Source organism: Ranitomeya imitator, chromosome 5, assembly GCF_032444005.1.
Source record: "Ranitomeya imitator isolate aRanImi1 chromosome 5, aRanImi1.pri, whole genome shotgun sequence".
Lineage (NCBI taxonomy): Eukaryota > Metazoa > Chordata > Amphibia > Anura > Dendrobatidae > Ranitomeya > Ranitomeya imitator.
This window is the reverse complement of record NC_091286.1, coordinates 105,466,474-105,484,358: the sequence shown is the minus strand read 5'-3', so window position 1 is coordinate 105,484,358 and position 17,885 is coordinate 105,466,474. Positions and strand designations below refer to the sequence as shown.

Sequence of the window (17,885 nt, the reverse complement as noted above, 5' to 3'; positions counted from 1 at the left end):
TCTAGCAGTACCTGAAAAGCATGTGTTCCTAATACAATAAATGTTTGTGTCGCTCGCCAATACTTATCCTTTACCTATGTACAAATTTGACAACTGTACTAATGCTCTAATAATGAGGTGAAATTTGTAATAAAAAAGGGAATAAAATGCTTGAGGCCAAGGCGACATTTCCTTCCTCCCAGAGTCCTTGGATTACACTGCAAGTCTCAGGTACTTATTTTTCTGTAACAGCGTCCAACAAGAAAGGAAATGTATATCTGTCAATTGTATTTATCACCAATAATGTACAACGCTTTTATTTCTCCCTTGCAGATCCAGCCCGCAGCAAATGCGAATGTAACATATGCTTTCTAGTGAAATGAATGAGGATGAAAATCCCATTAGAAGTTTCATTGGTTTTCAATCTGCAACAAAAAATGTTGTTCATAGCCACAAAGCTACATAAAGCAATACTAAAGGCCTAAAACATGACATAAAGGAGCTGATTGCATTTACTGAGACATTGTGTTTAGTCTCTCCCTGCCAACACCAACAACTACATAAAGAATTCAGTGAGGAATTTACCAAAGATGTATAGACAGTAAAGTCCTTGCCGTAGTGTGAACAGATGAGAGGCACAGTTTGTAAAGCTTACAGCAGACAATGGGTTAATCAGCAAACAAATAGAATACCACTGCCAGCCATGCTGAACAGGCAAACTATGGTAGTTTTGGAAATGATACAGTCTGCTGTGACAGCGTTTGTAAGCTCCAAAGCAGAGGTCGAAATGCTTACAGCAGACAAAGAGATAACGGCAAGTCCGACCTTGGAAATTAATGCAGATTGAAGTATCAAACAGGAATTTACAGCAATGACTGCCAGCTGAGAGATCTAGTTGGAGAGACAAACTCCAAGGCACACAGTAATTGGATACAAAGTTTACTAATTACTCAGACACACATGGGCCGTCTGAGCAGGGCCTTGGGCGATGATATCACTTAAGTTCACTGGGCATTTATCAAAACCGGCAAGGAAAAACAAAGGGTGGTATCCAAAGAGGATGGGAGTAGAGCCTGACCTATCTGATCGATCTATCTGATCTATCTATCTTTCATATGTATCTATCTCATATTTATCTCTCTCAAATCTTCCTCATATCTATTATCTAGCCATCTTACATCTACCCAAATCTCTCTAACATTTATCTGTCTCATTATCTATCTATCTATCTATCTATCTATCTATCTATCTATCTCATTCCATTTATCTATCTATCTATCTATCTATCTATCTATCTATCTATCTATCTATCTATCTATCTATCCCATATTTATCTATCTCATTCCTTTTATCTATCTATCTCATTCCTTTTATCTATCCCATATCTATCTATCTATCTATCTATCTATCTATCTATCTATCTATCTATCTATCTCATATTCCTTTTATCTATCTATCATCTATCTATCTATTTATCTATCTATCATCTATCTATCCCATATCTATCAATCTATCTATCTGTTAATCCTGTAACTGTTAGACACAGAGGAATGATTCCTTAAAGGGTTTGTCTGGTCTTAAGCTACAAGTCTGCACTCACTTTATATGACTGCAGACTTGTGAATCCTCGCACTGTACACACTGGGTGCTGTAAGGATTCTCCAATACAGCGAGTGGTGCACGAGATGTGAAGATTCACAGTCTGCAGACACAAAGTGGATCCCTGAGTCAAACTGTCTGCCTGTCATAACTGTAATGGCCCTTTCATTTTTATAATATTGTATTTAGTTTTTGATATGGATCATGAGAAGAAGTTTACTGTACTCTGGGCATAATAGAAGAAAAACTTTTGAAGTTGTTTGGAAAAAGTTAACAAGGAAACCAAGAGTTACAGAAAACTATTACATAGCAAAGCCGAAAGATTTCCCATGAAGCATTCAGATATGCAATTTTATCATGATTATATGATAAACTAGAAGCAAAACTATTTTCCTACAAGGATTTTCCCATTTTTCCATTTAACTCACATGGGAAATTCTCTGCTAAACCTTGATATAATCTCTAGGGGGACTTACAGACTTTTTCAGCTTCAGCTGAACTCAGTTAGAAATGAGTAAGCAGTAAGATCCTGTGCTGGTGGCTGTCAGCAGCCAGGATTGAAATAGATGTTTTCCAGGACTTGAAAAATGTAATTTTTCTAATTTTTCTCATTTTTCTGACCTGATATTGTACTGTGCACGTCAATCTGCAGGGTATGTGGGTATGTTTGGAGTGTAGCATACCAAATTTCTCATAAGGCAGTGGGCTTGAGTGTAGCGTACAAGCGCTGGAGTGGCTGTGTCATCGCTTGACCGCTGTGGGAATCTCACCAAAATCTGAGTGAGTGAATTAATTAATTAACTCTTAGCTATGGGAAGATATCCAGGGAATTTGTAAAGGAAAAATAGCGCTGACCCTTATAATAAAAAATAATAAAAGTAATCATCCATCCACGCGGAGACATTTTCATTATCTATTGGATTTCTATTTATGCTTCACTGCTCGGAAGCTATTAGATTGCCACCATCAAGGATAATACTGCAGATTAGCTGCTAATTCCTTGTCCTATTTTATGTCTATGTCCTCCCCTTGTGCAATGATTCCACAGGGTGGGCCATTTATATGGATACACCTGGGTGGGCCATGTATATCGATACACCTAAATAAAATGGGAATGGTTGGTGATATCAACTTCCTGTTTGTGGCACTTTAGTATATGGAAGGGGGGAAACTTTTCAAGATGGCTGGTGACCATGTCGGCCATTTTGAAGTTGTTCATTTTGGATCTAACTTTATAAATGGCCCATCCTGTAGAATACAGAAAAATACAAGATATTTAGTATCATTACACTGTTGGGATATATTAATCCAATCACTTCACTCATAACCTATAGTACGACGAGGAAAATGGTTTTACAGGAGGTAGGGAGGGAAGGATTTTATGACCAAGCTAATATATAAGCATTACAGGTTCTCCTCCTGCACTTGTTAGCACAGCCGTCTTTACAGATCTCCTGTTCAAAATGGCCACTGATTCAGGATCATGTGACCAGACGTGTCCTCAGCCTTCAACATAAACAACTGCATATGGGAAAGATGTTTTTTTTTTAACTGGATGAGGTTGATGAACAGTTCTGGTCACATGTCCCTAATATTTGTGAGGTAATAAGAGTATGGCTGCACCAACAAGTACAGGAGGAGAACCTGTAATCTATACATATAAAGCCGAAAGTCTGTGTGTGTGTGGTGGCCCGTTATACACAAAATCACATTTTGACCTGATTTGAGTGAAATTAAATTGAAGCAGCTGAGGTAAAGTGAAAGCTGAGCTCTGATTGGTTGCTTTTAGGGCAATTTTCATAACTGAGATGTGAGATCCTTCACGACACATATTTTCTGCTTTACATATATAGATTCACCTATTAGATCTCTGATCAGTGTGAGGTGATTGATAAGGAGAGTTGAAAAAAACTAACTTTGAACACTGAGGATGTCAGCTTCAGGATGAAACTGAAAATGAAACCTTAGCAAGCATAACCAACAATTTAACATATACCTTACAAACTCGAGTATAAGCCGACCCGAGTAAAGACCGACCCCCCTAATTTTGCCACAAAAAACTGGGAAAACTTAATGACTCGAGTATAAGCCTAGGGTGAGAAATGCAGCAGCTACCAGTAAATGTCAAAAGTAAAAATAGATACCAATAAAAGTAAAATTAATTGAGACATCAGTAGGTTAAGTGTTGTTGAATATTGATATTGAATCAAGAGCCCAATATAATGCTCCATAAAGTTTATGATGGGCCCCATAAGATGCTCCATATTAAAATATGCCCCATATAATCCTGCATAAAGGTTAATAATGGCCCCATAAGATGCTCCATAGACACATTTGCCCCATATAGTGCTGCACAAACGTTATTTATGGCCCCATAAGATGCTCCATACAGACACTTGCCCCATACAATGCTCCACAAATGTTAATTATGGCCCCATAAGATGCTCCATAAAGATATTTGCCCCATACAGTGCTGCACAAACGTGAATTATGGCCCCATAAGATACTCCATATGGACACTTGCCGCATACAGTGCTGCACAAACGTTAATTATGGCCCCATAAGATGCTCCATATAGACATTTGCCCCATACAGTGCTGCACAAACGTTAATTATGGCCCCATAAGATGCTCCATATAGACACTTGCCCCATACAGTGTTGTACAAACGTTAATTATGGCCCCATAAGATGCTCCATATAGACACTTGCCCCATACAGTGTTGTACAAACGTTAATTATGGCCCCATAAGATGCTCCATACAGACACTTGCTGTTGCTGCGATAAAAAAAAAAATCACATACTCACCTCTCGTCGCTCAGGCCTCCGGCACTTGCAATATTCACCTGTCCTCTTTCCGATGCCGCTTCGTCTTCTGCACTGATGTTCAGGCAGAGGGCGCGCACTAACCACGTCACCGCACCCTCTGACCTGAGCGTCACTGCAGAGGACGCTGAAGACGGAGCGGCGCTGGAACGAACAAAGGTGACTATCGCGCAGTGCTCCCCCTGCATGTCCCTGGTTCCCCGGCGCCGCAGCTTCTTTCTGTATTGAGCTGTCACCGTTACCGCTCATTACAGTAATTAATATGGGGCTCCACCCCCATGGGAGGTGGAGCCATATATTCATTACTGTAATGAGCCGTACCATGTGACCGCTCAGTACAGGAAGAAGCTGAGGCGCCGGGGAACCAGGGACCTGCAGGGACCGTGCCAGGAGCAGGTGAGTATAATTACAAAGCCCCCGCTCCCCCTCCTCTGACAACCCCTGGGTATGACTCAAATATAAGCCAAGAAGGGGACTTTCAGCCCAAAAAAATGGGCTGAAAATCTCGGCTTATACTCGAGTATATACGGTAATTTTCCGTGTGTGAAGCCGCGGGTATTTTGCTAGTACTTATATATTAGAAAGTACCAAAAAAGTCTGCCCCAACACTGTTAATGCAATATAAATGAGGGCCCGGATTCATCAAGACCGGCGTTGGTTACATCAGTTTTGATGAGGAGGTGTGCTGGAGTCAGACACTCCTGATTCATTAAGATGAACACGTTTGTGTACACCTCACCATACATCCTACCCCAGTCCCTAATGGAATAGGATTGTGGAGTAGCGAATGCCACTGCTCATCATTAATTTGACAAGCTGCGGTTATCACACCCTCGTTCCGCTCACTTTATCGGAGTTGTATGAAAGAACGCCAAAAGTAGCTAAATTTTAGCGCTGTCTCGAGTAGCACTGAAATTTAGAGAGTTTTCAAAGATATTTACGCCAGAAAAGTTTGGATGACTCAAGCCCCAAGTGATTTTCCTTTAAAAGAAAAGTGGCTGGCGATATTGTAAAACAACAACAAACAATGACCAAACTTACCTGAACTCTCCGTGATGACCATCCTGCAGTGATCTTGTTCTTTGTAACACATTATCAGATATGAGCGGCCATTCTGTGACCACGGTGGTCACGTGCCATGCTCCAGGCATCATGACTAGAGATGAGCAAATATTTCAATTTTCGGTTCGGATTACTATCACAAAATATTGGCCGAACATATCCGAACGCAATTGGAGCAGAGATGAGCGAATATGTTCGGAAACGATCGTCAGACATAAATTTGGCACGAATATGGCAAATTTGGATTCGAAGATCGATTTCCGAACAAATTCGCTCATCACTAATCATGACTCCCACCACTGAATGGCACATGGCCTCTGCAGTCACACAAGGTCAATAAAGACCGTTGGTGCCATAGGGCAGTCAGAACAGAGACGCTAGGTGAATATTATTTTTTATTTACAATATTGCATTTGTTTTTAAATTCTTAATTTTGTTTTTATTTCTTAATGTTGTAATTCCTCATGCAGGTTTGCGCCACATTGACGTGCTGGTTGAAATCACACACCTTTGCTGCATTCCTAAATGGAAGAAAAGAAATAATAGTGAGGACAGCTTCTAACAATTGCAATAAAAAAGACATCTTATTCCATTATAGTCAGCAACGTATTAAACCAGTGGCGCTTATCAGATAAAACCTCCAGATTAAAAATGGCTTGGCACGCAGCATACAGGCCGACCCTGGGTTTTGTCTCCTGTTGGCTTTTTCCAGGCTGTATGCTGCGTGCCAAACCATTTTTAATCTGGAGGTTTTATCTGATAAGCGCTGCTGTTTTAATACGTTGGTGAATAGAATGGAATAAAGTATGTCTTTTCTCTATTGGAATTGTCAGAAAGTGTCCGCCCTATGTTGTCCTTACTTCCACCTAGAAAAAAGAAGTAAAAGTAAGTAAACCTGTGCAAGTAAGGGGCTTTGTTTTACTAATAGACGAGTCCTTCGCACCCCCTGAAAACCACTGTCCTATCCTGACTACAGTGTGTAGCTGCAGAGTTCACACTTTTATTGGACTGTAGGGATATTCTGGGATATTCTCATTATCTTTGCTTCATCTCCAGTAAAATATGATGCTGGTAACACATGATCTGTACTTTAAAGCTGGCCATACACACAAGGTATCTGTTGGTCCAAACATCTGCTTGGCAGACACCTATCACTTCCGACTCCCGTACACATGAGCACTTAGCTTGGTCATGTGGGAGAGCGAGGAAGATCGCTGCCAGACTCCTTGGACAGCTGCTTATCGCCCCTCAAAACAAAAGGATCAAGCAATAAAATTCCAACTACCCGATCTTTCTCAACATCATCTGCTGGAGGAGAGTAGGAAGGCCACCATACAGGTCACATGACCAACCAGATTTGCCAATATTGGCGGGTTGGGTTTTGTTCATTTAATGTATATAGGAGCCTTAAAGGTCCTGCTTATCCATCACTTTATGATATAATATATATTTTTATTTTTATCCAGTACACATGTAACAAATCAAGAAGAAACATGCCAACAGTAGCGACATGAGTACGTTGGCTCAGAAATATTACATGAACCCAGTATTTATAGTGTACAAAAAAATAACATTTTGGCCATGCCTTGTTTCAAATTATTTTTGTACAACAGTAGTGTATAATAGCCATGTCTCGTCAAACTCAATCTGACAGGTGCCCCGCCCCTATCAAAGTGTATCAAAGTGTGTAACCCCTCCCCTCCCCTTGTTTGACGGCTGGACCCCTCCCCTCCCCTTGTCTGACGGCTGGTATCCAGCTGTCCCTCCTTGTTTGATTTCCCCTTTTGATATAGTTTAATATAGTTTAATTTGTTGTAGTTTTGATATTATTCCCGTATTTTGTGGAATAACACATGTTTATAATTATAGCCTAGTCGTGTATTTATTTTACACGTGGTTTATAACACCTTTTTCATTTGTTTTATAATAGATTTTATACGTAGCCCCGAGTTTGATTCTGTAAGCTTTTGTTTTATTCACAGTGTATCCATATAGTGAATAGGGCTGATGTTTCTGTATGCAATCCTACATCCTGTTATGTGAAAAGTATTCTCAAACACTAACTAAATGGTGAACATTACCTAAATTAGGTTAACTGTGGGTCAGAGGCTTATAGCACCTAGGTCAAGCAATTGTTGTTGTATTTGCGTACCCCATAAATGTTTATTCTCACAAACAGAAAAGTTATTGTGTCCTGAAGATGGCATCTGAGGTTATTTGTTTTTTGTATTAGCTTTCTCAGAAAACAGCTGTGTTATCTGAGGGTCAGATATTTTTGTACAAACTCATGCTGTTTGGTGATCTTTGTGAAGCAGAACTTTGTTTTATAACACATTTGTACTTGTATTGTACCTGAATTGATATTTGCTTTCTCTTTTTTGTGTCCTGAAGATGGCATCTGCAAAGTTATTTGTTATCTACTGAGGACATTGCAAGTTGTGTTTATTCACATTGTAGCAGGTTTTATCCTTGTGGCTGCCTTATATACACAGAAGAGATATGCACCAATGTCACAACACAAGTTATAATATGACCCAATGTTACAACACAAGTAAGAAGCGGCGTGTTTTATACGAATAAAAACCAAAGACACGATATTGTAAAAAAAAATTTAAAAGATTTATTTCTCACAATAAAACAGCATCTCAAAGACATTTCAACACTATAAAAAATTCTTACAGGATATAAAAAGTAAAAACATTAAATAGTACAATGAACAATTACACTTCTTACAAAATAATTAATATAGCGTTACAAGGCGTGTACAGCATTTATCCAGTACATTCTTTACATCGTGAGCCACATGGTTTGTAGCAGCGGTAGAGACCTTTTTTTAGGTAGCAAAGTTCCACGTGTGGTACCTAATGACGGGGAATGTAAAGATTGAATTGTACGGGGTGACGCCGCTAACTTCAGCGGTGTAGATACAGAGCGTGTCTCACTGTTGGTAATTTTTAATTCATCTAAAAGCTTCCTAGTAGCGGGGTTACCCACAACTGTAGACGGCATATTTAGTTCGGCCATAGCCTGCATAAATGAATCCCAACCCGGTGGTAAATTTCTACTGTTCAGAGCATGACTCTGCGTTGTACTACGTACCAAATCCAGTAAGTTAGACCCTGGTATTACGGATCCTTTGAAAATAAATTCAGCATTATTATTCCATGCTGTGACATTTTTATTCTGCAGCAGCCTGTTTAGTAAAAATTCAGCATTCTTTTTATATCTTTGGTTTATATGTCCGACAATTTCAGCGATCTCATGATTTTTATCAGAGTCGGTATTTGGCAATTGCTGCTGACCAGGATCAGGAGGGCTAACGAGATTTAAAGCCGTTACTTCTTTTGAGCTGTGCCTCGTATGTACCAAGTAGCGTTGTAGCACAGCGCTATACATTTTAATTTTCACATCATCGGGAATGTCACGACGCTGTAAAATGTCGCTAATCTCACCATCAAGGCGCCGAATAACACTGTCGCGTATGTTATCTGTAGTACCGGGTCTTAGTTTGTCTAGCTCCTGTTTGGGGACTAGATACATTTTCGTTGTATGCTCCATTATCTTCCGGCGATCAGGCTTGTTATTATTGGGATTGCAAAAGCTAAAAGAGGACCGATAAACCCGCCGGCCTGTTTTAGTAGGCGCTTCTTTTTCTTTATGGGCTGAGACCTGTCGCTCAGGGTTCTTATAGCTTTACGCCACTTCTTTAATATACCTTTTTGGCGCTCTTTCAGCGGAATCCTGCCTTTTAAGATATTTAAAGCAATCTCGCCTATGGCTGTAATTAAATCATTGCTTGCATCGCGCAAAATAGACTTTCTGACAGCGGGGGTTGCTTTCACTAGGGTTTTTAAGAGAGCCCAGTTACGCCGGAGCCTCTCAGACATCTTTACATCACAACGACCACAGTGTAGAATGTCTGATACCTGGTAAAATTCACTTTTTAGAAGTTTTTTTCTTCTGAACATAGACAGCGGGCAGCGCGGGTGGAAACAACCCAGTCCTTAAACGCAGATCCTCAGGAGTATTAGCTCTCAAATCTACAAGCAAATACCCGTAAGGCTCCCGCGTGGCATCCTCAAAAGCTTCTAGGAAAAAACGTGTTTTTCCGGGATACATCTGACGAGCTAGAGTTAAAATTTGTAATTTATCTCGGGGGTTGTTAAAAAGCACCATGTACTTTGTGTTTAAATTTATCGTACGGCTTTTCTTGCCCTGACAAAATATGTTTTGCACCAGGTAGAAAATGCTGAGATTTCTGTGGTGCACATACTTGGTAAAGGCTTTTTCTATCTCACAATTCTCACTAGCACTCTCCATGAGATCATCAACAATCGCCAAATTCACCTTCTCCGGTGGGAATAATTCGTCATCTACGAATGTATTCGGCAGACCCTCCACAAATCTGGCGTGGGGAAAAGAGAGAGAGATTTCATCATATAGTTTTTGCCAACACGAATAAAACCATACAATATTATCAGGTTTCTGAGAAAAATTAGCTTCAATATTATATAGCAGCTGTTTTACAAAATAGCTCTTTCCAGAATTAGACGGGCCTGCTAGAATGCACGAGAACGGGTGTTGCAGACGCGTATCCATCACAATACTCGACTAATACCCAAAAGGTAATGTTGTGAAATCGTCTAATAGTCGCCGCTTTGTATAAACGCACTTTTGTGTTTTGCGTAATGGCCTTGTTTCAATATCCCAGTACTTTTTATTTCTCACAATGGACGCCTGCTGTACGACAATACGTTTCTGAGTTTCTGCGGCAGAATTGCGCGGGTAGTCCAGAACTAGATCTTTCAGACTGTTGAAATTAATAGATTGAGAGTTACCAACATTTAGTGTTATCCCCTTAACTTTTAAGACAGTTTTACCGGTGTTGAGTTTGTAGCCGTAAGTTTTGGGGCCCGCGGATACAAATTCTGTGATGTGTGTACCATCGGGTATTTCACTGGTCAGCTCCCCCAGGTAATCGCCTAAAGGCGGTTGCCACTCACCATCTCTCTGTACAAAAATAACTGAGTCTGTGTCGTGATAAAGGCACCTCTCCTGCAGCCGGTCCAGCAGCGAATAGAGCTCTAACCGAGCATACGCTGTTGTAAAACACGCTATAAAAATGTTTGTGTTTTTGTTGAGTGTGTGGTGGCCTTTTGCATATTTCCAGTTAATGGTTGCGGTGTCATCATCAAGGAAATGTAACATCGAAATGTCATAGTAAGGCAGGAACAAATACTTAAAAAGCTCATCTGGATCCCTAACAATGCTGGTACATGATAGATTAGATCTCTGAGCAAACTTTCCCCATAAAGAATTTAAGAAAAGCTTGGAGATCTGGCGCTTAGCAGGATTGACAGCTATATTTTCAGGCCGTAATTGGACACCTTCTTTTTCAAGAAAAGAGTCAATGTACTGCCGTTTCTTGGCGTCATCAGTGCACCAGCTAGGATAACCAGAGGCTTCCTGCTTATCCCTAAGATGTAATTTAATGTAAGGCGCAAACAGATCATCAGTGGTTTTAGGAAAATGCCATATTTCATAGATGTGAGCGATCCGATACCCTTTTTCTATCGCCATCTCGAGCTCTATAGTGCACCAGGTGCCTGTCAGCGCCCGTTCTTCATCACTGTGGGCACAAATATCTGCCTGGGAATCTGCAGCGCATGTGTAGCAAAGGGGAAACATTAATTTTTTGTTGAGTTTTACCGGTAGAACTGGAAAAAATAAATCTCTCGGCGGGTAGACCTTGACTCTAGCAATGCCAAAGTATTTTTTAATGAATCCAAAATTGTCGTAGATGATGTCTGGGTGGCCTACAGGGTATGTTTTAGTTTTGTTTACAAAGGGGTACAGACTGGTGAAATCGTAGTAGTGTAAAGTCTCCCCTTCTTCCAGATGGTGATAGAGCTTAATGGCGTTAGTTCGCCCGCCATAAAGCGCATCACGGGGGTCTAAAGGAGCGGGGAATTCCATCTGACGAAGAAATGTTTGAAGGTTAGAATCATTTTCAACCATTTCATTCCACTCATGTTCCCACATCAGTCTTACTGTGTACCCGCAACACTGTAAGTAACGCTTTTTAGCTAAAAAGGTGTAATATAACTGGCCGTAGGACGTGCTTGTGACCTTATTTGTGTCATTTTCATTATAGCACACGGGACAACCGTGGTAAAAACACCCCTGAAATTCAAAGGCTATGTGCTGGCCGCTAACATAGGCATAGCCATCTAGAAAATACTTCCCGACCTGTTTTTCACCGCCTCTCAAAGCGTGCTGTATGTCGATGTTCTCAGAGTGGGCTACATACATGAGCCACTGTATAGCGGGTGTCGAGTAGCGCTTTTTTGCCTTGTGATAATTATCACCCGGTAAAATGGCGATTGTCTTTTTTGGTAGAAATTTAAACCGGTACATTGTCATACACACCGAGGCCAGGGTGATGAGCTGAAAAGGATCAACACATCTGCGCACTACAATCTTTTGCTTTTGACGCTTACAGTATTTTTTAACATTTTTCTGCGTCATCTGCATAATACGCTCTCTATAGATCTCGCAGGCGTGTCTCAAAATTTCAACATCTTGTTTGCAATAAGATTTTAGCTCGGCCTTGAAGTCAAAAGTTGTATTTACCTGTGTCTCATACCACTCCAGGAACTCTACCTTCTCACCAGGTGACATGTACTCCACCCCATAATATTTTACATCAGGTATGGGACCTACATAGTTTTGGTTTTCTCTGGTATTGAAAAAGTGTGGAAAATGCCCTTTGCCTCCTGAAAAGCCCATGGCCTGTGGTAATTTACTGAGTTTCATGGGGATAAAATTTAGAGAGTCTATGAACCTTATAGACAAATCGGGTAGCGACACACACAAGAGGCGGCCACCTTGGGTTATCAACTGTACTTGTAGTTTTTCAGAAATCAGTTCCTTAACAATAAAGTATGCATCATATCTTCCACCATTGTGGGCAATAAATGTATGATCTGAAAATTTACCGCTTGTAAAGAACTGTACAAAGTCATGTGTACAGGTATCGCCCTCAAACTCCCAGGAGGGGTGGCCATACAGCGTTGTAGCATAAATGTAATTCGGGATGTGCGTGCCTGTCTCCTGCATACATTCAAAATCATAAAAGATATAGCAATCTGACTCATCCTGTGCTACATACTTCCGCATGTAACAAAGATGGGCATCGAATTTATTTATATGTCTGCGACATACAGGACAGCGCAAACCATTACATTTATGCTCTGTTTCACTATTTCTGGGGACAAAAAGGTTGCATTTATCACAAAATGTTTTAAGTCTGCAGAATGCTGGGTCGCCTAATCCAAATTGTTTGTGATAATCTAGGCACACGCTCGAGCGGCAATAAACTCTGCAAACAGGACATCTGGGCTGTTGGTCGGCACCGCTTTCTATGCAATTCTCTCTCTGACATGCTTTACAAAAATACTGACAGGAGTGGTTGTTTTTGTGGTGAAACACTGAATTGCAGAGCTCACAAAAGTACTTAGCGCCGATAAAACCCTTCATATTTTTGATACCGTAGTAGTGATTATCATGGAACAATATGAATACGGTTTTGCCAATAGCTGTATTACCGCTCTCAAAGTAACGCCAATCGCCCTGACTATAGTACAGTACTTTAATGGTGACCCCCAAATATTTTTCAAATGCAGGGATGTCGCTAAAACTCACTAATTGATCATCAGGGATGCCCAGTGCTGCGTGTATGTTTTTAGAGCGGTTCAGTAAAACACCATCACTGACATCCGTGTCGTCCATCAGGGCGCACACACTGACAGCCAAACACAGATTTGACTTGTAATTGTTAAAATCATACAGCCATTGTCTCTTTTGTTTAATGATCTGACTGCTCGCTATAGATTTCAAGCGCCTTTTTACACCACCGCGTCGGTTTTTAATGATGGTGACGACTAGCTTTAGCGAATTGGATGATATGCATTCACTGTTACTTTGAAGTGCGCGGGCAACAGCATTTAAAAAAGATTCGGAATTAAAATCTTCACGGGTTTGTTTTGTAGTGAAAATAGGGTCTAAAGTATCACCGGCATCAAACCTTAACTGTACAAAGTCGCCAGGTTCAATGTCCCTGATGATTCTATCCAGTAATGCCTGAATGCCTTCATGAACAATATTCAAGCCCTCTTCAAATGACCGTACACGCTCCAAATTTACAAATCTAAAATGATCTGTATGTATATGACCGTTGAAATTGCGGAGGGCCCTTTCATGATGATGGATGTGTTGCAAAAATACTGTATGATCGGGGCGCCGCACATTACCAGCAGCGTCAGCGTCTGCGGATTGTGAATTTTGTGTAGATGCCTGTGCGGCATCTGCAGAGCTGCCTGGACTATGTGAGTGCTGTTCTGACTCTTGTGACGACATCTGTGGTGACTGTAGAGGCATTGCAGGACACATGGCACCACGGCGCCTCCTAGAGCATAGCGCCCGTCTAGCGCTGACCAACAATTTTAGAGCCCTTTTTATAACTCTAGCCCTATTATACCTGGGTAGTGTTAGTTTAGGCGGTTTATGCATGCCGTAGCCGACCATATCTAGTCATAATGGGGTCGCTGTAGTTGTTATCTCGCCATCCAGCAGCAGGCTCCGAAGTGCGTATAGTTCGGACTTATTAGCCTGTGTTGGGTTTTGTGTTAATAATAATTTTTCAAAAGTATCGCAAAAAAACATTATTTTGGGGACCCAGCGTTTGTAGCGTAAGTAGCGGCCGATGTGTTCCTGAAATACAAGCATTTCAACGGGGTCCCAGCTGCGGGATTCATGCTGCAGATCTATAGCTGGCGCATGAATCCGTGGCTTTTTACACACCTTAAGCTCTTTACACCCCTTAACATCATCCGGCCGCGACCTCTTTGACCGTTTCTTAACATTAACAGAGTTAGATACACAGACATGAGATATGTCACCCAAATTAGAGGGTCCTGAGGGTCCGGCCCCAGAGGCATTAGCAGGACCCGTTACACATGGCGCTGACGGTTGCATAGTGTGGGACATACGTATAATGAGCGGTTCTATGGATGGTTGCTTACCATCAGCGAGCTGATCAATCTCGCGATCATACTCTTCACGACTCATCGTGGCTGTTGCACCCACGGCGCAGGATGCGGTTGGTGACTCTGTAACATGTTTTGTTTTCCGCTTATGTTTTCGGGGTGCCTCGAGCACTTCTGGATATAGTGGCGCGGGGTCATTCACACGGATTGTCGATGGCTGACCGGTACTTGAATGGGGTATTTCACGATGGTCCGACGGTACAGGGTTTCCTGCGTCCTGCACCACGCAGATCGGTGATAGCGGATATGCTCTAACAGAACCATTAGCCGTCTGTATCGCCGGCCACGCTTGTGCTGCGCCATTCTCGGTGATCTGTAGCGGCTGTAGAGGTGCTGGAGGTGTTTTTCTCATGACTTTGCGCTTAGCTGTAGGAAAGATTATACATGTGTCAGATATGTGCGAGACCGTCGCAGGCCGCTGCGCATAGCTGCAGGAAAGATTATACGTGTGCCAGATATGTGTGAGACCGACGCAGGCCGCTGCGCTTAGCTGCAGGATAGATTATACATGTGTCAGATATGTGGGGGCCATGGATCTCAATGATGAAGCACGTGCATCATTGACTGTACAGAGACTGTGCCTGTATACCAAAATATACACTTACGGGATAGCGATGTGTGGTGAATGATTGCCGTGGCGTCTTCTGCAGCTTCTGCGATGCTCTCCATTAGCTCCGGTATATTCTCTTTTGTGAAAATTCTTCTAGGCTTCAGTTTACAAGCTATAAATAAAGATACAGGCCTTAGTAGAGGCGTGGTGGATTTTCGCAGAGCGGTTGTGCAAAAAAAAAAAAAAAAAAAAAAAAAAAAAACTTTTCATACGATTCTCACCTCTCCCTTTTTTGCCCGCCGGTCCGAGCTGTTTTTTAGGTGCTCTAGAATCAGGGCTGTTTCTCGGCGTGGGGGTCTGGTACATCAGTTCCTCAACAGGCGGCTGATTGTGTTCCGTGGTGGTTGGTTCTGGAAACATGTCGACATCTGTAAAGAATTAATATATATATTTACACGTCTAAATACTTAAAAGCTATATACACACACACACACACATACATACACAGCAGTCACACAACGCACCTATGATGCCTTGAGTCAAATCCCACACAGCAGCGACACATGCATTAGTGTTACTATACTCAGCTCCAGGTGTATCACACTCCAGAGTAGGCACGCTGAAGCCGTTTAAAAAATCATCGCTATAGTTGCTGATAAATTCATCTACAGCATCGGGGGTGTTCCTGGTAAATTCATCTAGATTATCGGGGATGGTCCTGATTAATTCATCTTAAACAAGAAAGAATAAACAATATAAAGATAATATATAAAAACAGCCCTTAGTTAGAATGGGACACTAACAGATACATGTATATAAATCTTGAAACATACCTATTACCGAATCCGCAACTTGACTGGAAAAAGCCGAAAAATGTTGGGATTCCATCTAAAATAAATTATCTGTGTAAATTTTATGCGCAATCTATATTATCCACACACCACTACTCGTCAAACTCAATTATATACCCCAACAAATAAACTGCTCCCCGTGTATAAATATTCTTATACTAAGCAAATCATGGGTAATACGGCTAAGTCTTTCTATATTAATTATGCGCCACAAATATGATTTATGCGGTAAAACTATATTACACAGCCCCACTAAATATACCGCTACTGTATAAATATGACTATAAATATGTCTATGTTAAACAACACACATGTAGTAAGTAAACGCTGCAGGCGCTAGTTAGGGCGTATTGACAGTTATTAACTACTGTATTACATAAATTATGTTATAATAGTTGCCCGCGGATAAGTCTTTCTATATTAATTATGTACCACAGAATATGTTTTATGCAGTAAAACTATATTATACAACGATACTAAATATGCAGCTATCCTCCAGTATAAAACTAACTTATTAGACAAATAACACCCTTAATTATGGTTTTAGAGATGCATAGTTAAATATAATTAAGCATTTGCGAATAATAACACAACTGTCTTATATACTTACATTTAGAATAGCTTGCTTTTTTTAGTCTGGTCGGACTTCTGGTGGTTGTCTGATGTACTTTAGCGGGCCAGCCACCTGTATTTATCCTGAGTGTCAGAAACCAGCTCACCTGTTAACACCCAGAAACACACCCAGTTACGCCCCCACCACACGCCTGCTGTTAACACCCAGAACACAACCATACATGCAATTAATGCATGCATTAACTCAGGCATGATATATCCGGATTAAAACAGGAATTTTTATACAGCTGAATTTCTGAAAGAAGCAGGCTGTTGATTAACGAACCACAATCATTTTAATCAATCATGACGTCTAAATCGTATGATGCCATATTAGAAAAACAATATTTTACATGCCGCGCACCCGGCTCATTCTCGGGTATTGACAAATTATTTAGATCTGCAAGAGCACGCGGTATAAAGAAATCTGATGTTATTGCCTGGTTAAATAAGCAAGACACCTACACGCTACACAAGCCTGCTAGAAAACGCTTTTTGACAAATAAAATTTACGTCTCGGCCATTGATGCGCAGTGGCAGGCGGATCTCGTAAGTTTAATTGACTATTCAAGGGAAAATGATAATGTCAAATACATCCTGACGGTGATTGATGTTCTATCGAGATACGCATGGTGCGTAGCCTTGACAAACAAGACAGGCGCTAGTGTCGCCAGATCGTTCGAATTAATATTTCAAAATGATAAGCGCATACCGAAGAAACTGCAGACGGATCGCGGCAAAGAATTTATAAATTCATCACTCAAACAGCTATGTAATACGTACAATATTCATCACTTTTTTACAAACAATGATGTAAAAGCCGCTATGGTCGAGCGTTTTAATCGCACATTAAAAACCCGTATGTGGCGCTATCTTACGCATCATAATACCTTTAGGTATATTGATATTTTACCGGATTTGCTGCATAGCTACAACCATACGTACCACTCAACGATCCGCTGTAGTCCCGCGTCTGTGTCAGAGAGAAACGTGATGCAAATCTGGCGCAATATTTACAGTTCTACTATTACTAATAAACCGATTAAACCGTCTTTAACGGTCGGCTCTCATGTGAGAATATCGCGCTATAAATCGACCTTCTGTAAGGGCTATGAGAAGACGTACAGCGATGAGATTTTTTTAATCACCGGCGTCTCCAATAAATTTCATAAACCCCTTTATAAAATCAGTGATTTAGCCGGAGAGCCTGTAGAGGGGTCATTTTATAAGGAAGAGCTGCAAAAAATACCTATGGATGAGGATCGTGTCTACAGAGTAGAAAAGATTTTGAGAAAAAAAC

At 41.0% G+C, this 17,885-nt stretch overlaps 2 protein-coding genes across 3 annotated transcripts in view; both read right to left on the bottom strand.

Moving 5' to 3' along the window:
• Nucleotides 1-17,885, bottom strand: part of SLC8A1 (solute carrier family 8 member A1) — a 469,783-nt gene that overhangs the window by 172,131 nt on the left and 279,767 nt on the right. The window lies entirely within an intron of this gene.
• On the bottom strand, nucleotides 8,098-16,115 carry LOC138681480 (uncharacterized). Its single transcript, XM_069769004.1, has 6 exons — nucleotides 15,956-16,115; nucleotides 15,647-15,853; nucleotides 15,404-15,550; nucleotides 15,178-15,294; nucleotides 14,549-14,938; nucleotides 8,098-9,870 (listed from the first exon to the last, which is right to left on the bottom strand). The coding sequence occupies exons 1-6, from the start codon at nucleotides 16,008-16,010 to the stop codon at nucleotides 9,839-9,841; spliced, it is 948 nt and encodes a 315-aa protein (XP_069625105.1). The 5' UTR covers nucleotides 16,011-16,115; the 3' UTR covers nucleotides 8,098-9,838.